The sequence below is a fragment of the Heterocephalus glaber genome, unplaced genomic scaffold, assembly GCF_053883595.1.
Source record: "Heterocephalus glaber isolate CG9 unplaced genomic scaffold, H.glaber_assembly_v1.0 deba00000331, whole genome shotgun sequence".
Taxonomy (NCBI): domain Eukaryota; kingdom Metazoa; phylum Chordata; class Mammalia; order Rodentia; family Bathyergidae; genus Heterocephalus; species Heterocephalus glaber.
Window position 1 is genome coordinate 1,439,925 of NW_028258142.1, and position 23,116 is coordinate 1,463,040.

Sequence of the window (23,116 nt, forward strand, 5' to 3'; positions counted from 1 at the left end):
GAGCTTGCGAGGCCAGCGGAGGAACCACTGAGCTAAGTCCCTGGCCCACTGCTGAGTCTTTTAACAGGTAGGAATTTTCTATGACACCTTCTTGCATGAGAGATATAAAAAAATCCAAAATTAGAAGAATGAATTTTTATTTTGGAAACAAAAACCCCAAATTCAAGACCAATCGAAATACTCTTAGATATTGCTTAAATCTAAGCTGTCAACCCTCATTGACTTTCCTTGTAGCAATACCATAGACATACACACACCATAAATGACCACCTCAAATTTCACTTTTCCATTAGAAGAATCAAGGAACGCAATTCAGAAATAATATCACATCCTGCATTTTATTCAGTTCCATATGACAAAAATAGTAACCTAGACTAAGACATCCATTTCAATCAGTAGATGTGTCAAGCCACAAGATTTAATCATAAAAAATATTGGATCTAGGTAACAATTCCCAGCTGGCTCAGGGAAGTCCTCACCCTGCATGGTATTGCAATAAAAAAATAGTGTCTCTCTTCACCATGCAGGGATGAGCCAGCCCTGAATACAGACTGGGCCGGTCTCACTGTCCCTTCACGAGCCACCTTATTTATAACACTTTACATTTCTCTTTTCTTAAGTTATATACACATCCTTCTGGGAGAAGAGAGGACACTAACATAGTACCAAATACTAACCAAAACAAAACGAAACACACCGAAAGGACACAGATAAATAACAAAACATTCGACTGCTGAAACACAGCAACGTTAAGCCACCTTGGTTCCCTCTTCCCAATGCCGACACACCCCTGTCACTCATCCCCCAGGAGAGATGGCATGACACGGAGGTGCCACATGTCACCACATGGAAAACAGAGTTGCAGAGTTCAACGTTCATTTCCAACAGAAACAAACAGCTAATGAGCCTTTGAAACTCTTTGTTCAACAACACGCTGGCAGAGGAGCCCGTCCTCCTCCAACACCTTTTGCTGTTGCTGGACTTGTGTGAGAAAGATGGTTCTATTTTTCTGTTTCAACTGAGAAGATTCACTGTCTGATTCATTCTTCAGGGGCTGACAGCTCCTTGAACTGTTACCCAGCTACTCACAATATCTCTTGAACAATTCTGTTGTTGGAAGTTCATTGTGTCAGATCCCAGCATACTTGCAACGCATAAAAATGAGGTAGTACACACAACACTGACGTTCAAGTTTTGATTTAGCCCCACCTCCCAGCCTTTGCTCACTTGATGCAACTGAGATAAAGTCATCAGCGTAAGACCATATTTGCAATAATCAGAGGACATTGTGCTTTGTTTTCATTTGAGAAGATAATAAATAAATCAGGAACTCAGGAAATTTCAAAGTTATGACTGATTATACTGCTGGACACTATTTCTCTTGTTTATTGAATGCGGTTACCAGCACTATTAGGCAGTCACCATCCTGTGTGTGTGTGTGTGTGTGTGTGTGTGTGTGAGAAAGAGACAGGAGAGCTTACAGTAAAAATCACACCTACACAATGTCTCTCAGTTATTTTTGGACTTGTACTGATGTCACAGTTCTAAGATTAATTTGTCAAAGTTTCATTAGGGTGGTCACAGTTTTTCAATGGGCTTTGTAGAAAAGTTAAATAAATCATGTTAACTTAAGAAATGGCAGGCCTTATTTTATCGAGGCGCTGACAAGTGTTGGTGGCTTTTCTGCTTAAGTAGGATAGATTTCTTGTATTGTTTGACTTTAAGACAAAACAAGAAACCATAACAGGGTTTTTTCCCCCCATTTTCCTAAATCAAAGTACTATTTATAAAATACTTTACATCTTTTAAAATTTTCAAATTATAGACAAACCTCCCTAATACAAAATACTAAAAGTGCAATCGTATAAATTAAGAGTTTGCAACCACATTATACAAACATTACCTTTTTATTGTACAGCTTTGATGTTTACTCACAACTGTTTATAATGTTGTGAATAATTTACGGTGATGTATGTCTGTAACTTGTTCCCCAATCAATCACTGGGCTACAGACCACACTAGAGAACAACTGTCCACATAGCAGCTACAAACATTTAAGTTAAAAAAAATAATAAAAGGCTTGTTACTGACAGGTACTTGCACACAAAAAGCATGCTATCTTTCCCAACAGAACGTCACAATTTTGCCTGCGTTGAAATAATCCACTTATTTATAGTAAAACAAACTTTGTTTTTTTTTTAAAAAAAATCACATAGCCAGATGTATTCTGCAGTACAAAAGCTTCATTTAAGGTTGGGGCTATTTTATTGTCTGTTACCCGCATAATCTTAACATTATAAATACTACGGACGAAGATACTGTCGTAATACACAGCATTGGGAGTACTGAACCACTTCTTTAAGATGAAGAGTTCCTAAAACATAGTTCAAGTTTCTAACTAATTCGAACAAAACCATCGAGAGGGGTTCACTGGAATACCCCTGAAAGGGTTATTAGGTTTTAGGATAAAGGCAGTGGATATGAACTGAGCTCTTTCTGTTCTAAGGCGGTTTTCCAAGCACTTCTTTTTTTTCTTTTTAACTGGAATTTATTTAAAAAGTTGCAGAGTTCTTAAGAACAGTCAAACCCACTGTTGAGCAGAGTACCATGCAGCGCTCACAGACGACCTTTTGGCAGCCACATGGTGAAAGTATTTTCTGCCATAAGTAAAATTTTAATGAGAACCTAGGCATGAGGGTCCAAAGCTGACGCTCAAACTGCAAAATGTGAATGTGGACAGAACAGATGAATTGAGTCCCAATGAGTCCAGCTAGTTTATACCGATCTCTTTGTTATCCTCAACAAATCTCGTGAATGGACGGCTGGCTCCCGTCTCTGAGCTCACTTTGTCCAAACTGACAATGGGTGGGCTGCTGCTGGTGCGTGCTTTGTCCATCCCACCGGTCATGGTACCCAGAGGGGGAATGGCACTTCCGCCTAGACTTACTGGGAGCTGGGGGATACCTCCATTCTGAATGACAGAGATCTCGTTGTTCTTCATGGCGAGCCCATTAGTGATGGCTGCTGCATACTGGTTCCAAAAGCTAGGGTCAACATTCATGGCTCGAGCTGCCAGGTCCTTCTGAAACATTTCAGAGAACTTCAGGGCATCACCACCTAGCAGGGCCATGGGGTTTTCCACAGACAAACGGCGACCACGCCTTGCAGGGGCATTATTCCACATGTGAGTTCCCATGTGTACCTGTGTAAGATGGACAGACAAGCCACAGTAAGAGAGTCCATAACTTCAAGGTGGGTATGTCCTGTTTCTGCTGTTCCACAATGCTGACCCCATCCGAAGCATTAGCTTGGCCATAGTAAAACACAGTTAGGGAAGTTTTTCTGAGCATCTTATATATGCAGTCTTTCATCTTGTGAATGCAAAAACCAAAACCAGCAAATAAGTTAACGAGTGTGTTCTTTTAGTTAACACACCTGATAAACAATACCAAAAAGGCCACAGGGAATTTCTAGAGCTCCAAGGATAAAGGGCTTTGTCCATTGCCCACCTCCCGGCTTAAACCATCTTCTATTTGAACTCTTCATTGACTAGTACCTCTTTCCTCCCTTTCTTTCAAACAAGGAAGTACTAATTCTAAAACATCTTGGGGCCATCTGCATCAACAGAGTCCTCAGGCAGCTCTTATCCTTACAGTCCTTATTGGACTTTGCCTCTGCAGAGGCTGTGCCTCGACACAGGCAATCTCTGTAGACATGCTTTACAGAACACGAGACCAGCATATTTAGCTGAGGTCATGTGGATGCACACCCTAGAGTCAGCAGCATCTTGTCCACAGTGCGTCCCCTGAGGAAGACACAGTGCTGCTGTAGTCTTCAACAGGGACATAACTCAGCATCTGTTTTCTCTCTGGCCCTCCCATTCCAGGGAGCTTCTCACTAGCACCCTTCCCATGGGCCTTCTCGGCAGCCCCCCTTCTAGAAGTCACTGAGCAAGCCTCATAGTTGTCTTATTTGTATTATATGTGAGTGCTTAAAGGCCAAGTTTATTTTGTTATCAGATTCAAGAGAGCTTTGCCATGTGTGTGCCATCACCCCAAGTACCAGAGCAGGCCAGTGTCAGAGGCATAGGTGGACATGTATCCTGGACAGGAGGCCCAGTGTCCTGTTTTTCCCAATGTTGCATGGGATGCACACTTTGAGAGTATTTGCATATGAACACATAGGTACACACTCCACATGTATAGACATGCACACTCCATACTACGTGGCTACACCACATTCATACTCAGACACATAACCCACTTCATACCCACACACAAACACCCCCAGCATCTTATCCTCTGGGCCAAGGTAAGAGCAGAATTTCTGCCATCCAGTCCAAGACAGGTAGCACAGGGAGGAGTCCACAGGTACCCTGTTGGTTCGGCCACAGCTTCAAGCCCATGGTCCCCTTACCTTGAGGTTGCCCTTGGTGGTGAAGGCCCTCCCACAGATGGTGCAGCCGAAGGGCTTCTCCCCAGTATGAGTGCGCTCGTGGATCTGCAGGGCACTGGCCGAGGAGAAGGTCTTCCCACAGGACTGGCAGTTGTGCTGCTTCGGAGTCCGGCGTGGTGGAGGTGCCAGCATGGGTGCCAGGCCTGGGGTCATCACTGTCTGGGGCCCTGTGGGGACCTGGACTCCAGCCGGCAGTGGTGGGCCCTCGCCCAGTGCGATGGCCTTGCTGTGACCGTTCACTTCCATTTTGATCATGGTGGGTGCAGGGCTGGAGACCAGGCTAGGAGTGCTGTGGCTGGGACCTAGAGTAAAGTTGGGGTCAAATACCTGAGAAGGCAGCTCTTTCAATCTGTGTGTCAGTAAGTGCTGTTTTAAATTACCCATAGTGGAACACCCCCGCCTGCAGACTGAGCAGACAAATGGCCGTTCCTTGGTATGGCTGCGGTGGTGGATTTCCAACGCACTCTTGCAAGCAAAGGGCTTGCCACAGACACCACACACAGTGCTCGTACACTTACCCCGCTCTCTGTTCAGGAACAGCAGGCTGAAGGGGGCCTCCTCCTTGATGATGGGCCGGGTGGGGTGGCTGGCTGTCAGGTCCAGGGCACCTCCATTTCCTGGGCCTGGGGGTGGACTGTCTGGCCTTTCTGTCTTTAGCGGGATCTCCTGTGGATCCTCCTGATTGCCAAAGCCTGGGGACTTACAGCGGAAGCTCTCACCATTGCTGTTGGTGGGTGACAGTGCCTGGGAGGATGAGGATTCCGACAGGGCAGGGCTGCCTGCACTGCGGCTCTCCAGGTCACCCACCGCAGATGAGGAATCGTTACTCAGGTGATCACTTTCCCCAGATCCATTTTCCACGGATTTCAGGCTGGTCAGCTGCTGACAGTTCATGACTGAATCAATCATTTTCATCTGATTCTCCAGGGCAGCAATGCTGGAGATGACTGAGGGAGGTGATGGGGGGCAGGATCCTGAGTAGGGAAGGAGTGGTTTGGACGAATCGCTGGCTGCGTCCTTCAGTTCTGCGTCCTCCTCCATTGAGTTTTCATCGATGTCATCATCATAGCTGCTCAGGGTTTCCACATTCTTCTCATCAAAGGGCAGCTCTGCATCCATGGCATCCTGGAAGCCCTCTGGCAGAGGTGTATTGGGGATCTGCCCTCCCATGTGCATGCGGATGTGCTGCTGCAGCACCACGGCATTTGTGAACTTCTTCTGACAGATGGGGCAGGAGTGCTGAACTCGAAGGGGTGGTTTGGCGCGGTGGACCCCAAAGTGTGTCTTCAGGTTGCCTTTGGTGGTAAATGCTCGGCCACAGATCTTGCATTTAAAGGGCCTTTCCCCTGTGTGCGTCCGGTAGTGCATCTTTAGGGCGCTTTGACAGCTCAGCACCCTGTGGCAGATGACACACTGATTTGGATCCGTCATCTTCTTATCGATGTTCTCTACCAACTGCTGCAGTTTCGAGGTTTCTGACGTTTGCATAGAGTCGAGCAGGCCACCAAAGGGGAACTGGGCCTTGAACTGGTCAGAGGCTGCTGGAAGACTGGGGCTGCCAAGGCTCGTGGAAGTGCTGTCTGTGACAGCAGTGACTGCAGACGTGGGCACAGCACTGATCTGCCCAACAGGAATGTCCACTGTCCTTGCGTTTGTACAAGGCAGGCTGCCAGGCTCAGTTTTAGTCAGAGAAGACCCACTGAGGAGCGGCTGTGGGGACTCAGCTGACACTGGGATGCTGGTGTCAGCATGGTTGAGGCCTGGGGACAAGGAGGTGCATTCACTGGATGCAGGAGAGGGTCTCTGTGGGGAGCGACTGATGGGGGTGACACTAGGGGAGTCGTTGTAGCTGTGAGTGCTGGGGACCGTGGGGGGCAGCTGCAGTCCCACAGATGTGGGCACTGTTGGCAGCACTGGTTTGCTGTCCAGCCAGGTGGTCACTGGCTTCTCTGGGGGCAGTGACATGCCATAGGGAATCCCAGAGCAGGTGGGCACATTGTCGAGGTACTCCGGGACGGGGTAGGGGTTCATCTGGATGTGGGGGTACTTCTCCTTGTGCCTCTGGAAGTGCACCTTCAGGTTGCCTTTGGTGGAGAAGCGGTTCCCACAGATGTTGCACTTGAAGGGCCGCTCACCAGTGTGTGAGCGCAAGTGGATCTGCAGTGCACTGTCGCTGCCGAAGACCTTGGCACAGAACCTGCACTTGTGCTTGAAGAAGGGGTCCTCAGCACTGGCCTTGGGCTCGAACACTGACACGTTGGGTGGCTTGCCCTTGCGGTGTTTCATGAGGGCCGACAGTGGGTCCAGTGCGTTGGCCGTGGCAGCAATGCTGACCAAGGGGTTGGGGAAGATGACGCTGCTGGAGGAGGTTTGAGGTAGCAGAGGGCTTGGCAGGCTGGGGGCGGAGCTGAGCAGGGGCCCGGGGCCCAGGGCAGGGGGTGTGGGCGCGTTCTGCGGCTGCGGGGTGCTGCCAGGTGCGGTAGGCCCTGCGCTGGAGGCTGGGGGTGCTGTGCATTCCGCAGGGCTGGGGCCACCTGGGGGGCTTGCTCTGGAGGTGGACTGCGTCAGGGGTTGGGGGCCCTCGAAAGTGGCCAGTGGGGCGGCTGGGCCCGCAGGGCCAGGGACTGGGGCAGCAGAGAGCTGCAGGGCAGGGTGTGCAGCCAGGGAAGTTGGGCCAGCTGCACCAGGCGCCGCTGCTGAGGGGTTCAGGGGTGGCCGCGCAGGCTGGCGGCTCATGAGGGCTACCTGGCTGCGTATCTGCTCGATGAGCTGCAGCTGGTGAATCTGCTGCTGCTGCAGGGCCACCAGCTGCTCCAGGATCATGGGGATGGCCACAGCGCCAACGCCCGTGCCTGCTGTGCCACCTGCCGCGCGTGTGCCCTGGGAGAACTGCGCCACGGCCACCTTGGTGCTGAGCAGCGTCTCAAGGGTCACATTGGTGCTGGGCATCCCGAAGGTGGCTGCGGCTGGCTCAGGGCCTGGGGCCAGGGGTGGGGCTGGCGGGGCAGGAGCACCCTGGCCTGTGCCGCCCTTGTCCCCGGGCCCCTCCACGTCCATGGGCTCGAGCTCGCGCGCTGGCGCCTGGGCCTCGCCCGCCTCACCCTCCGCCGGGGTGGCCTCCTCCGCGGGCTCGCTCTCAGCCTCAGCACGCTCGCTGGGTGAGCTGGCGGGGGAAGCTTCCGGGAACTCCTCACCGGGCGGCTCAGGCTCATCCTCGCCCACGATGAGCACCAGCGGGTTCTTGGTGCAGCTCTCCTTGTGCTGCAGGAAATCGGCCCACTTGAAGAACTCGGCGCAGCATTTCTCACACACGCTGGTCTCCTCACCGCCACTACGGCTCTCGTTCCCGCTGTCCACGTCCTCTGCGCCTTCCCCAGGGACGCCTAGGAAACCAAGGGACGATATCAGCCGGCCTGCTAGTCAGCCACCCTCCGTCTCAAAATTTTGCCCATAAGTAAAATCAATATTTTTTTATTTTGTACAAATTACCCCACTTCAACATTTCTGACGTCCCAGCGTGTGTGTCCTATGACTCTTTCTAGCTAGCTAATCATTTTCTTAGCACAATCCATCAAATTATGAGGCTCTATCAATTGTGGATACTGCTTCTTAATGAAATTCCATAGAAGCCATCGATTTCCAATATTTTCATACAATCCGCAGCCACCCTGTCTGTTGGGTACAAAGCCAGCTTCGATGGGCTCATTAGGGCTCCCCTTCACCATCGGGCTTCCTCATTTCCAGTGAAATTACAGATGCCTCTGCCAGTTCACTTAACATTGCTAACCTAATCCACAACCTCCCCAGTGCATCAGCACTTGAAGGGAGCTGCCTGCACTCTGGTGTGGTCTCGGCTGCTGCACGGATTTATTATCTTTATGCAGGGCTGAGGCTGTACAGATCTAAAGTAATTCTATAGAACCTTTGGAATCAATAGGCATTTTTTTCATGTAGGAAATTTTGGCTAAATACTTTCATTTGTAAACGTAACAAAGAAAATATAAGCACTTCTTACATTTCTGCTGAGAAAAACAATCTCGACTTAAAGAGTTTGAGCAACCAAGCTACTTGCACCTTTTTGTCTCAGACTTCCCTTATAGAAAGGGCGCATTTCTACATTTTAGATTTGCCAGATGACTATCAATATAGGCTAGGTCTAAAATGGATCATGTTTAATATAATTAATTGGCTCTGTCAGATGCAATATTTCTTGGCAAAATGAACTAAAATTACATGTTATTGTGATTAGCCAATAGAGTTTAGTGGTTTGTTAACAAACTAGAAATTATATATTTAAAGTTCATTTATGTTGACATGTTTAACATGAGAATGTTGTAGTCAGACACACTTTTTGTACCTATTTTCATCTATTCTCATAGAAAGACTTAGCAAATTATATGCTTGTGCCATAGTGGAAAACCCTCTAATTGGTTACACATGTTTAATTACTGTTGTAGGCAGCCACTTCCTCTGTCTCCCCTTACCCTCTTGTGCCGAATAACAACCGTGTTTAATGAACAACTCTAATTCACACCTGATCAAATAAAGAGCTGTACAGGAACGAGACATGGACACATGATCACACTTCTGGCTGCTACCTTTTGGATAGCTGGGGTGTGCAGTCCCACCCAGGCACTGCTCAGTTCCCTGAGCCAGCTTGGGTATTACTGACTCTTAGCTGCTTTTTGTCAACTTACAGATGGAGTGACAGCAACAAATCAGTTTGAACACAGCCGAATGACAGCTGCAAATCAGCTCTTTGTTAAACATGCATAGTTGAATGTGAGAAAAAAAATCCTCAAAGTCAGTGTCCCTGGAAATAATTTAATGTTCTATCATCAACACATGGATTTGCTAAAAAGTCTCAATTTTTTCTTTTAGGGTTTTGGAAAAACAGTTCAGCAGTAGTACTGAACTGAGTTCAGTAGAGAAACCTGATTTTTAAAAAATCACCCAGAAAAAGTACATTGCTCTCTCTCCTGGAAAAGAAATAAAAATATTTTTTGAGGCTAGTCTGCTGCTCTCCATGAGGCCATTATTTCCAGGTAATTTATACATGCCTTTAAAAAATTATTAGCAGCATTCAATTAGCATTTTCTTAACTGGCTAAGCCATTTGAAGGGGAAAAGAAGTTAGAGCTCGCAGCCCATAAAGCCTCCTAGACTTTTAAACTAAATTCAGCACGGAAGATCAGGCTGCAGCAAGCAGTCTCATTACAGCGCGGAGGAAAGAATGTAATAGGTATCTGTAATGAGGTTGAGGGTAGCTGCAAGCAAAGGCACAGCCGATTTATACTGCAGATAGGCGCATTAACAAAATACTCAGAGCACTCAACTTTCCTCAATATATGCAAGATGTAATTGTAAACCTGCTAAGGTTATGGAACAGAGCAAACAAAGCAAAACACAACAAAATAACAACCTAAAATCTTCAGGTAAATAGTATCTTAGTGATTGATCAGAAAAATAAGGGCTACTTAAAATTCTAGTCTTGGAAGAATTCCTGCTTTAAAATTTCTTAATTGTGGAATGTTTAGACTTATTTATTAAAAAATAATCTAAATGGACATTTAAAAATGTTAATCTGCATTAAGCAATCAAATGATTAAACGGGGACAGACTTCAAAAGTTATTTTCCAATATTTAAAAGCTATGATATAAAAAGTATTAATACTTTTTTAAAAAGTAGCAACAAAATTAAAATTGCTAATTCCTTGACATATTTTTCACACATAACTTCATAGATGAGGTAAAATGTATAACTTATATGATATACAAAAACATTCACATGCTATGTAAGTTTAAAATTTTACAAAGTTAAAATATTTCATTAAAGGAACAGTTTTCTTTATATGAAGTATCTTAGGACAATTCACTGAGAAAATGCTTAAGAATTATGTTGACTTCTGGATCATTTAAAGTCAGTTCAGTGTTGAAAAAATTAATTTATTTATCTATAAATAAACTATATCTTTAAAAATGAACATTTCTCAGATTTTCTTTGTAACAAACTATAGCATGTGATATAAACACTTTTGTTTCACACAAAGATCTTATGCTTTTCACAAAGGTCTTGACCCAAACAAATCTCTATTTACTTTAAAGATTTGTATTTTTACATTCCTTTAGTTTTTTAATGTGTTAATAAGCATTTTTAGGGTTCACTTCCAAATGAATGGAAGTTGGGGAGTCTTCCCACAGGTAATTTCATTTTTTCTCATTGGTAGAGTGCTAAATTAACAACTGTTTCTCAATTGTAGATACTGTACCTAAATATTTAAGTGCTTTCAGCCAAGTATGTAATTTTGTTTAGTGGAATTTTAAGTGAAAATTACCTCAACATAATGAAGATATTCTTGTCAAAGAAAAACAATCTTCTACTTACATTCCTTCAAAATTGAAGAAGGAAACTGTAAAGCTGGCACTGTATCTGTTAAAGTTCACCATGCTAATGAACCTAAGGAAACTGACAACTGGTTAACAATTTGTTTATCACCAAAGCTTCATAATAAATTTGACTTCTGACTAGAAGATATCTTAAAAACTACAATTAGTGGCAGAAAAATTCTTCAATATAATTCAGATTTCTTATTTTGAGCAAATAAACAAGAATCAGCACTTACAACTTCTACTGGGGTTTGTATAAAACACCAGTACATGATCATCAAGTATTATTTTCACATGCTCAACTACAATTGCGTGATCAAAATCTGACTGCAATTAGCACTCTAAAAAAGTTGCAGAGAAGCACAAGTTTCATAAAATAGTCTTGAATACAAAAAGAAACTAGTATCTGACACCCAGGATTGAAATTTTGTTTGCATACTTTAAGATTATTCAACAAGTACTTTTAACTGAATTGATTGGCAGGAAGTAAGCCAAATGAGTATGTTTTACTGAGGACAGAGCTCTTTCGAAGTAGCAAGGCATTTTACTGATGATGTGCAGAGCTCAAGTGTTAACTTGTGATGCATTGTGAAGAGAAATTAGTTTTATAACTTGTTTTCATGACTCTTCTCATTATAATGATTACACATTACAGTGCCTACGTGCTAATCTAGCGTTATTTAAGTGCTCTCCATAATAAAATCTATGCACGAGAACTCTGAATGTAATTTGCAGTTGTATCATACAACTGCTAACCCTTTAATCCTGCATCATTTAAAGGGAATATTATGTCAGAATAAAATATATTTAACTACCTTTTAATTACACTAACTTTTTGAACTGGCTACTATACTCTAAAAATAGAAGTTATTACATCCACGAAAGTATGGCTTAAAATTGTTATTTCGATGTAAATCCTTGTTAAGGAGGCACTTTCTAACAATAGAACACCAGTAACAAGTTTGAGAAATTTATTACAAATGCAATGTTCTGTTTTCTTTCTTTAAAGGGGGAATTTAAAAACAAGCATTGTAAACATTATTATTAGTGTCAAAGTAATTTATTTTTTGCATACTGATTGTTTAACTACTAAGAGATCTGAAACTATAAACAGCCAAGGGATTGAGCATTACTTGCTGCCCTGGTCATGTATGAAAGTGAGGAAGGGAGTGGATTCGGCTCTGAGAACTCTCCTTCACTGATGTCCAATATATATCAAACCCCTGATGCCGGGATCAGTCACCTGTACTATAGGGCTAAAATTACAATTCTTTTGGTTTGATCTACATATATCCCAACATTTGCTATTTACACTTAACCTTTTCAGGGTTTCTAACTCCACCACTATGCACATGTTCTTGCGTGATTTCTGTTTCTTGCTTGTATAGGAGGGAGAAAACATAGCCAACAGCATTTCAGAGAAACTCTTGAACGAAAGGGCAGCTTTGAAAGCAGTAGTTTCAAAAATACACGTATTTTTCTACACATGAGTAAAGCACACAGAAAATGATTAACAGAAATATTGCTATTCTTAGGACTGACTCTCACTGTGAAAGAAGCCACCAACAGTTTCTGTAGTCTTTTGGCTTTCATTCCTGGCTGTTACAGAACATACTCGTATCAAGTTTACACTGTATTCCAGAGAATGATGGGTCAGAAGATAGGTGGAATGTTTGGTCATGATCATATTTTTAAAAGTCTCAAGTAAAAACACAATGTATAAAAGTATTTGAGGCATAAAGCTTACTTTAAAATTTTCTAGCTACAGTTCTTGGCAAGACTTTTAAAAAAATTGTCTCTTTTCAGGAGTAAATAAGGTTGTCAATTACAAAGAAGTTGTAAAATAGGTATTTTGTAATTTTTAGTTACTTTTATTCTGCCACACTTTTGTTACACACTTTTGTTACATTACATTCTTAATTCATTACAATTAGCAAAGGGAGAAGCAAAACTTGTTTAAGTACTGGGAGAGGCATGCTAACCTCTCTACTTCAATTAGTCATTTTAAAATGCCTTGTCTATCCTCAGGACAGGCAACTGTACTTTCTTCTTTGCTTTTCCATCTCTTAAAAATCTAGCAAGCATTTTTCAAGTTTTTCTAAATTGTTAGGAGACACTTATTTTCTTGCAAATTAATTCTTTTTAACTCCTTATGATAGCTTTGAATCCCATAAAGAAAGATGAATTATCACATACTGAGCCCAAGCTGTGACACAGGAGGAGACAAATAGAGACCCCCACTGTGTTTAACAATGTAGAAGAAATTCCAGGCTCAATAGAAAAATTTTCTGTCCTTTTCCCCAGACCTCTAGCTTGTGCTCACAGAGTTGAACGGTGGAGGGCACTCTTGCTATGCTCAACACGGCACTGACCTGCACACTCCCTCTTACTCAGTGGCCCACATCTCAAATTTGTTAAGTCACGACCACCTGTGGCACAGGCACCAAACGTCTTCGGTTTAAAACATTGGCAGTTTTAATCTGTGGTGAAGCATCGGGGACAGAAACACTGTTCCTTTCTGGGCACATGCAGATGGGAGCAGCACAGCATGCTCACTTGCTCTATCAGCCCTGACACTGCATCAGATAATAAGACGTTTGTTACACTTCAAGGTTGCACAATAGTCTTTTCACTTACATATTCTGTTGTCATCATGCTCCCAGTGAATACACACATCGCTCTCCATGCCTAATGAAAAATACACAAACCTGAAATTCTTTAGTCCAGGCAAATAATTTCAATCAAAATTTGGTGAGGGGTGAACACAAGATTTTGCCAGATCACTTCTGGCTAAGGTGAGATAGTTTAAATATTGGAGATGCATCTGTGTCATGATGTGTTTTCTGCAAAGTGCCTACATAATTGCCCACACACTGGCCATTTTTCAAATCCATCATGCACAGAAATAAATAGACAGCAAAATTAGTTAGATGTATAACATTTAAATGGCTCTAGAGGGGACCATCTATGCTCGACCAGGAAAAAGGTTTGAGTCAGCCCTAACCATTAGGCTGCCACATGTGGGGTCAGGTGACTAAATCATTTCATTATTTGTCATCACTTTGCAGCACTGTTTAAATTCTATGAGAGGAGCCTGCGTATAGGTAGGAAATCGCCAGGGAAAAACCACTACTCTAGTCGTTGAAGCCAGTGACTCGCACGTATACACACCATACAATAGAATTATCAAACAAGTCAGCTGAGGTCACTTCCGCAAAGAGGTCCAGTAACGCTGAGGAGTGAAGACGAAGTGCTATGGCACCTGCGGGGTTAACTAAACAGTTCAAGATGCAATGGCTACACAAAAGAAAGCCGGTTTCTCTTCTTCCAAGAACTATAAACACTTGTGCTGGACTAGATGGCATTTGATAAGCTGTGCTGCACGGAACAAACGCACAGGATCTCTAGTTAACACTTAGATTCAGTGTTCACACTTAACAGAACAGTGGTGAGTCCTGTTGCCAAGGTCAACAGCACAGATGCACTAATTGTATTATGAGCTTGACATCTAGTGGTCACCCCTGGCAGGGCAAAGCAGGCAAAGGTTAAATCAGCAAGGTTTGTCAAAGCACTTCTAACTACCCACCTTCAGGGAGAGTCAGAAGCTGGCCAGCACTCTGCAATCCACCTTCCACAGTCAGAAGACAAAAAAGGCTTTATATGCCATGCCTTGTGGCCACTGTTTGCAGAATGCAAAGGGGGTAGGCTCTCTTGATAGCACGCAGAACTAATCTAGGGGTGATTTAAAAAGGCCCACAGAGGAAAATATTTAGACACCAACTGGCCTCATCCGGTCTCTTTGGTGGACACTTGAAAATTCTTCTCTTTAATTAAGAAACAAATCAATCTTAATCTGTAACATAGAGGCCATTCCATTACTTTGTTAATATTTTATACTTTTTGTAACAAGATTTCTCCTATTTGTTTGCTTAGAAATCACGCGCTTAACTGTATTTTAAATCAAACACATGTTGAAATTACAAGAGAAAAAAATTCAAGCTGTTTTTAAAAAATCAGCGTTTACTTAAAGTAATAGTAAAATATTTAATTTTTACATAGGTTTTATTTATATCTGATTTTATATGAAATATGTAGCAACTTAACATATGCTATAATAACAAAGCTACACCAAAGCTACACTAACTGTAGTAGAATTAGTTCACATCTTCATGAGACTAAGATATGTTGATCTCATTCTGGGAATGAGTCAAGAAATCATGTAGGAAAAGCAAAGCCAATAAAACAAAACAAAAAAATCCAAAACACAAAAAACACCCTTCCTGTTATATTATTAAAAAATTATGCTTCTTGAAACTATCTTGCAGCTTTGTAAGATCAGGAATCACATTATTAGCAGTTAAAAAGATTTTAAATTTACTTAAATCAAAGCCTGTGCCAATACTTACATTTAAGAACGTTAAATTGCAACTGATGGTCAGGCTGCAGAATAGAAACTTTGGCTGTATCTTTGCTGCATTTCCCCCTGAAAAAAAATGTTCTTAAGACTACCTGGAGATGATGGTAGAGCTTCTTAGAGATTGAAGCTGAAAATGAAATCTGACCCACTTTTGCCTGCTTTCACCATCATCGTGGATACAAAAAATAATCAGCTTGCTAAGTAATTCCTGCTGTTACTCCATACCTTTTCCTTTCTCTGGCAATGAACACATTGAAAAATTCTGGATTATGCATATGCTGTGAAAGTTTGAAATGCATTGTACACAAAAATTCCCTCTTTGTCACATAATCAGTTCTCTGAAAGGTAGAATTAATGGGCCCCCTTTTTTGTTGATCACGGCAATATGCATTTTAAAATGGGTTAAATTTCTAAGTGTTATTTTTAAAAGAAATGTTTGCAGGTTCTTTTCCTTCTCTTCCCTGGTTACTTTTTACCTTTCATGTTTCAGAGAAAACAATCTGCCTGTGGATGTTGGAAAGTGGCTTCTGCATTGTCCCTTTTGGTATGCTGAATTGTAAATGTGGGTAGTGTGCTGGGGGAGCTGAAGGCAAACCCTGGATCTACAGATAAAAGAAAAAAGACCTCTTCACCGAGTGCCGATGGCCTTCTTTCCCTGAATTTAAACACAGCCTGTGAATTCCTCGGGTAAATCCTTAGGTCACAGGCTCACCATATTTGAAAGGATTCTTAAGATAGCCATATACTATAAGTTGGCAGAAAATAAAAACACTTTGAAGCAATTAGTACCAACAAAATGCAAGATGGCAAACTGTTTTAAATTGCAATATCCTTTTGTTCCTCTTTAAATACATACTTTCTAAAGACAGTAAAATGTTTATTAAATTTCATTTATGCAACACAGGACAGCAATATTACACCTTTTGAAGTTCTTAGTGGGAGTTAAGTGCTGCACTGTCATTGGAAGTTTTAATTAGTTTTTCTTAGAACAAAAATCTTCAGCTGGTTCAAAGGATATCATTATTGGTGGCATAGATTTAACTCCAGAGCATTTACTTCTATAATGGGAATGAAATAATTAGCAAATAAGTAATTTTACAAGACAGTTTCTATTGGGAATGTAAATCTGAATGACCTTAAAATAAATTTTTACAAAAGGGTAACTTTAGAACTTTACATAAATCATCCTTATGTTTTCTCATTCTAAATACATTATCATTTCATTCCTTCAGTGATAAGGCTGGGATAGCTCCAAATCAATTTTTTATAGTATTTTTTTCATTGCTTGCCTAAAAACCGAAGCCTGAAAAAGAAGTTATAGAAATATGGGCTTGTAACTATAAAGTAATGTGCCTCTGCATCTTTGCCCTCTATTATAGTAAATTTTTTGCATACTGTATTTGTTTTTCATGACATCAATTTACTGCACGTAGATGGACCCATTGCTTTAATTAATATGTTATGCCCAAAGTGATACAAAGGAATTATTTACTTCATTTCTAAAACACTGTAAACTAACTTAGCTCAATTATAACTCCACACATGACATGTTTATTCCCACAGCATTTAACAAAATTAAAATTTTGAAGAGATCTGGTTCATGTTGGAGTAATTTAGTTTGTACAGCCATTTGTCTTAAAAAAAACTTTAGTTGGTTATCTTAGAGTGATACACACAGAATCACTCCTTGACTTCACAGGGAGCAGAGTATCTTTTATGCTCCATGAACAATCTGCTTCAGAACAATTAAAGCAGAAAGAACTTGTTTTAATAGTTTGCCTGAACTACCCTTTAAACAGGCATGGAAATACACTGCTTTCCTAGGGCTAGCCCCAGACAGGCTATTTCTGGCCTGTTGCAAAATATGATCAACATCGTGATTAGAACTCAGAATGGCTGTGGAAAACACAGGCTCGACAAAAACTCCACTCCTATGACGGTAGAAAGCCTGGGTGTGGTAAATCTCTAAACAAATTCGAGCAGCAAGGCGAATTCAAAATAGAACTCCTAAATAATTACTCCATTTGTGGGTTTCAGCACTATATGTCCTCCAACATGTTTACACTATTAAGTGCATCACGCTCACATTTCTGAAGTGAAATTAAAAATGAACAGCAATGCCTCAGCTTGTTAATTGTTAAATACAAGAGGTTTTACTCTATTAATTAAAATATGCTTTAATAAAAGGAGACATTGCACATTTTGATAACGACCCTACAAAGCTGAGAAGTATTTACATTGTTGCATTTTGGGGCGGCTGTGAAAGCCGATTTTAAGCTATTCAGGAGCCACAATAATAAAGCTTTAAAATTCCTCACTGGGATGCAATGTAGTTCTTTTGAAGGAAAGACTGTCTTTCTCATTCGGTAGAAATAAATCCATTCATTTGATCATGTAGTCATTGAGGGCAATACAAAACAAACCAAGTGTGAGAAATTCTATGTGAAGAAGTAAACAAAACAAAAAAATCCATTTCCATGACAAAAAGATTCTTTGTCCTTAATCTACCCAACATATGCAAGCGTTTCTTTTTAGCATATCGCCTGTTCTAATCTTGGCTGACTTGCTTCGCAGAGACCGCTCCCTCACCTCCACAACAACAAAAAGACCCAAGGAGTCCTCAGTTTTATTTCATGCACTTTTTACCCAGTCCGTTTTACCTAGTTTCTCACTTTCTCCATTCCGACGAAGATGTATACCTGCTTTGTCAAACTTTACACCACCCTGTGACAAACTCTTAAAACTCTCCCCCCCCTTTTTTCAGTCTAATTCAGTCTAATTCTCAAAGTAAAAAGATTAGTATTTGCCTCCGAACAGCTTATAATAGGTTAATCACAGCAGTTGGCTAGCCTGTTTTTTAAAGTAACAAACTGTCCCACGCCCGTGCTGACTGCGGGCTCAGGGGTGCCCGCGGCCGTCCCTCCTCGGTCCTCCGCGCGGGCGCCCTGGGGACCCCTGCGGGATGCGCCGAAGCCTGCTATTCAAGGCCGAGGCTTTTAACTTGAGAAAACGGATTCGGGATTTCCTAAACTTTACAGTGCCAAAATTCAGCTACAGTTAATCCGAATCGTTGCCAGTCTCTAACTTTCGCGGCGCCTGCCCTTCACTTCAGGGTGTTTCCAGGAGGAAGTTCCTACCAGCGAATTAACTGCAAAGAGCCTCCGGCGCCCGATTTCGATGCCTCCAAAAGAATAAGAAAACGCCTGAGAAAACCCTGAAACCCTCCAGAAACGTGTTGGGAGTCCCACCGTGTGCAAGGGCCCAGGCAGCCCCTGAACGCTGCAGCTGTGCTCACCCCAGCTTAATTCCCAAGTCGGCCATTAAGGAAAGGCCAAGGGACGTTTACTTTCTACTCGTTTCCGAACGGCATCATCGCATTTGTCAACGCACTGGGACATCGCGGGGTTCGCGGCCAAGGGTCACTCGAGGCGGCACACAGGCGGTACGGAGGGCAGAGGGCACAGGCGGGGATCAGGGAGGTGGCGTTGCATTCTGGGCTGGCTCGGGGCACGCACCACCCGGGCACCCGGGCGCGCAAAGCCGAACAAAGCTGGCCAGGCGGCGGCCTCTGGGACCCGCGGGGGGTGAGCCTTGGACGCGTATCCAGCTGCTGCTCCAGCCCGGGGCTCGTTCGTTCGAAGTCTCCGCCGCCACAAGGCCGCGACGCTTCTGGGCGCAGCGAGGCCGGGGGGCAGCGATGAGGCAGCAGCCGGGACCCCCGCCCGCTCCGGCTCGGCGCGCAGGCCTCCACGCCCGGCAGCGCCGGCTCCCAGCCGCCCCCCAGTCGGCCCGGCCGTAGCGCCCTCCACGCGCAGCACCCCAACTCCGAGGAGCGAAGCCAAGTTTCTTTGGCTCGCAACTCTCCGCGGCCGCGCGCGCTCCGGCGGAGGACCCAAGTCCCCGAGGCCGCCCCGGCCCGGGAACCGGACGCGACTCGGACACTTGCTCTAGGGAGCCAAGGAACTTTCTCCCACTCCGCGACGCACTCGGCCGCTCCGGTCGCCTGCGCTCCCACCTCGCGTGGGAGCCCAGCAGCCCCGGCCACCCTGCGGTCCCTGGCCCTCACCGTGCTCGGGAGCCCCGTCCGGCGGCGGCAGCTCCTCGTCCGACTTGAGGTGCTGAGGCTTGGCCTGTTTGCGCCGAGACATGCTGCTAGCGGCGCTCCGGCCCCGCGCGGGGCAGCGACATCAGCTGGGAGGCCGGCGGGGACGGCGCGGGGCGGGCGCGGGGCGGCCGGGCGGGCGCGGGGCGGCGGCGGCTGCGCGGGCCGCGCATGGGGCTGAGCAATTAGGCTGGTGAATAATGCACGGCCATTAGCGGAGGGCCGCGCCGATTGGCCGGCCTCCAGCGGACTCGGGCGGCCTATGCAAATGAGGCCGCGCTCGCAATTAGCGGCCGCGCCGGCCAGGAGGGGCCGGTGGCCTGCGGAACCGGGTGCGCGCTGCCGGGCGCCTCTCACATCGCGGGCTCCGCCGCTCGCGCTCTTTGGCGGCCCTGCTGCGGCTGCGGCGGGCCCCGGCGCGGAGCGGGACTCGCCGGCCTCCCCTCCGCCAAGCGCAGCAGCAAACTTTGGCGGCGTCCGCGCGGCGCCGTCTCCGCCGGCGCGCCGAGCTCGCCCCTTTATAGAGTGTCTGCGCCGTCGCCCGCGCCCCGCGCCGCGCCCCCCCGCCCCGCCGCTGGGCCGCCCCTCCCGGAGCGAGCGGCCGCGGGCAGGGCTCCGGCCGGGAGCCTTTGTCTCGCCCGGGCCGCTGGGCGCCGCGCCGCCTGCGCTCTGGGCGCGCAGGGCCGGGCGCCTCCTTCCTCTTCGGCGCAGGTCGCGGCACCGCTCAGCACGCGGCCTACTCTGGCTCAGGTGCCCCGACTCCGGACCTTCTCTCCCGGTTCGAGTCCCCTCCGAAGGCTCCCCGCGCCAGCGGGGCTCGCAGACTTGCAGCCGGAGCGGAGTGCGCACGCCGGGGTGGCGGGACTTCGGCAAGACCAACTTTCCGGTTCGGAAGCGGCGAGGGCCGCGCGGCTCCTCCCCTCCCCTGCCTTTCCCTTCGCCCCCACCCCCGTCTCCCCGCCCCCCCACCCCAGGTCCCACCAACTCGGGAGCGTCCGCCCCGCCCGCCGCTGCCACCTGGGCCGCCTCGGCCCCCGCGTCCGCCCGCCGGGGCCTCTCCGCCGCGGGAGGCTTCTTAAGTCCAGGGAAGGGAGGGGACGGCGGGGCCCCAGTGTCCCTCCCCGCTGCCTCCCCCCACCCCGTTCCCCTTCTGGACGGGCGCCGTGGCTCCGGCACCCACTGCTGGGGAACCTGCGGAGTGGGCGGGGAGCGCGACTGAAAGTTCCAAGTTCACAGAAGTCCCGCGCGCGGCCCACCGCGTCTCGGGATTTCGGGGGGGGTGTGTGGGGGGCCAGGTAAGCGGTTCGCGCACGTCAGGACCAGCCCCGCACCCTCTGGCAGCCTGCGCGGCGCGCTGCCCCGCCCTCGGTCACACGAACGCGCCTTCTCACCCGCGCGCACACCCGCTGCCGAGCACACGCGTCCGCGTGCACGGCCGCTCGTGTCCTCCATCCTCGAGCGACCACCAGGATGTGCCTCGGGCCTCGCCGCCGCCGCCGCTGCCGCTGTGCCCGCGACAGTGCCCCTAGCCCCAGTATGTCTCTTTTCATCTCCTAATTTTAATATTTTTGTCCTCGCAAGTGGCCCTGTGTGGTGCGAAGCTTGGACACGATAGTCTCCCCACACTTCCCCTGGTCGTCGCTTGTGGCGGCTGCGGCCGGAGGTGGAGGGCAGGTGATGACCAGCTAGTCCCCCACGCCAGGCTGCCGCACGCTCCCCGCAGGGTTAGAAGCTGCTCCCTGGCTGGTGGGATCCCCTTCTCTTCCAAAGACTCAAGCCTGGCACCGCTCCCCTGCTCTCCGCCGGCTGCTTTTCGGTTCTAGGCTCTGGTTCTCAGCCCGAGTTTTGCTGCCCTCCTCTAGTTGTGTGAATTCCACGAAGCAACAGCTTTGGGCTCCAGGCAGAGCGCAGGAGAATCATGCAGAGGAAGGAAGCACACAGGTTGGAGTCGCCTCCAAACAGCCCCAAGAGCCACTTAAAAAAATTCTTTAAGGTTGGTTTTGTTTTTGGCTTTTGGAAAGCGTATTCACTTAGGTGATTTCTGTTTAAAGAAAAGCAAATAAAAGATGCTCAAAATCTAGAGTTCTCCCGTTTGACTCACACACACGTCGATTGCGCTTTCATAGTTAAACCTTGGGACAAAATGTTATCGAAATTGCGGTGAAGGTTTGTGAAGGCTGTGAGCGTTTTGAGGACGCTCCTTGGTCTGGCACAAAGGCGCTCTGCAGTGAGAAGTTTGCAGCTAGGGCTTTAGAGCCAGGAGGGACAGATATTTTCCTGGGAAAAGAGGAGATAGCGGCAGAGGTGGGGAAAGAAAAAAAAAAGTGGAGGGGCAGTGGAAAATGGAAGTTTTTGCAGAATTTCGCGGACCGTCCAGAGTTAGGGGAAGGCGCTGCGCCTCGGCGGGAAGGCAGACGTCTGCATTACTTTCTAGAACGCAGGAGGACCATCCCCCAGTGCTACCCCAGGCTAAAGGTGTGTTGGCTTTTTTGACCTGGGCAGTCCCCTCCCCCTTTCTGTTTGTTATCTGCCCACTTCGGGAAGAAGGAAACGCAGGTTCTCATAGCAGGCGGCATTTGAAGCCTTTCAGGGAAGACCCGGATCCCGCTAGACTGCAAAGCCTCCCGGGCCCCACAGCCCGAACGACTCCTCATTGGGTCGCCTCTGCTTGCTGCTGCCCACCTTTTTGTGGCTGGCGGCCCTCTCATACTCCCACCTCTGCACCCCGCCCCCCAATCCCTCTCTCCAACAAACGGTCACGATTTCCCTTGGTCTTTCCGGGGCTTCCCTATGCAACTGTTTAATTTTGTGCACTTCCTTTGCATTTTCTATGAGGTGTGGTCGTGGGGAGGATCTTTCGAGTCCCTCCAATGAAGGCACATCTGAGCCCGGGCCCTCCGTGTGCACGAAACATGCCTTCAGATTGCAGAAGAGTTCAGCGAATGCTAAGTGGGAAGGTAAAGCAGGCAGGACTCGGGGCTTGGATGGACGTCGTGGATCTCACGGGAACAAGCCAGCGATCTGGATGCGTTGGTCCAGCCCCGGGTGGGCTGCTGTCCCAGGGTTAGGGCAGTTCAGGGCTGAGCTGTCCGGGAAAGGTCCAGGCTCCGTGACTCCGTTGGTGCAGGCTGCGCTCGAATTTCGTTGAAAAGGTGAAGCAAAGATTTGGACGGAAGGGCCAAGAGGCTGCGGAAGCCTGCACTAATTCTCTCCACTGCTGAAATGGTGCCCTTGAGCAAGCCCTGAGGTGCACCCTTTTAGGAACTGCTTGGGCAGGACAAGATAAAAATTTTTTAAGTAATGGTGGAAAACAAAAGGCGGGTTTCTTCCCGACTTACCTGCTCCCTTCCCCTTTTTGCCTCCTTACACTCAGATCAGAAACCTCTGATTGTTCTTACTCACTGTGGCAAGTTTTAATGAAAGCATTTACATTTTATGCCCTACTGGCAACAATATATTTATTTCAAAGTGACAGTGGGTCAATGGGATATTTTCACAGATGAGAGGCAGGATGTAGGCTCTGGTTGTGCCCAGGTTAATGCACAGATGTATGCAACAGAGGTGTGGACTCTGACTCAGGCACGAGGCACACACATACTTATTATCACATGACCACTGTCTATTAAATTATTGTAATACCTAAACACTTGCAAAAACAAAAGTTGAGTTTTCTTCTCTGTAATTAAATCTAATTTGTTAATCGTCTTTTCTCTTACAATGTTGTTTTCATCTTAAGAGGAGACACGTTATTATTTT

General features: G+C 46.6%; 1 protein-coding gene across 2 annotated transcripts; it reads right to left on the reverse strand.

Annotated features, from left to right (window-relative positions):
• Positions 1-319: 319 nt before the first annotated feature.
• Sall3 (spalt like transcription factor 3) lies at positions 320-19,460 on the reverse strand. 2 transcript variants are annotated; one of them, XM_004861926.3, is made up of 4 exons: positions 19,325-19,460; positions 4,974-7,838; positions 4,417-4,757; positions 320-3,202 (listed from the first exon to the last, which is right to left on the reverse strand). In XM_004861926.3, exons 1-4 carry the CDS (start codon positions 19,404-19,406, stop codon positions 2,771-2,773), a joined length of 3,720 nt encoding a protein of 1,239 aa, XP_004861983.2. In that variant the 5' UTR covers positions 19,407-19,460; the 3' UTR covers positions 320-2,770. The 2 variants fall into 2 exon arrangements, with proteins under 2 accessions (XP_004861983.2, XP_004861982.2); XM_004861925.3 differs by having other exon boundaries at positions 4,417-7,838.
• Positions 19,461-23,116: the final 3,656 nt, after the last annotated feature.

What these genes read in the sequence shown, in the direction of transcription:
- Sall3 (XM_004861925.3), bottom strand. Translation starts at nt 19,406, where the DNA reads ATGTCTCGGCGCAAACAGGCCAAGCCTCAGCACCTCAAGTCGGACGAG. An exon ending in GGACGGGGCTCCCGAGCACG is followed by an intron (nt 7,839 to 19,324) that starts GTGAGGGCCAGG and finishes TTGGTTTCCTAG; the next exon opens with GCGTCCCTGGGGAAGGCGCA. An exon ending in CCACCAAGGGCAACCTCAAG is followed by an intron (nt 3,203 to 4,416) that starts GTAAGGGGACCA and finishes CATCTTACACAG; the next exon opens with GTACACATGGGAACTCACAT.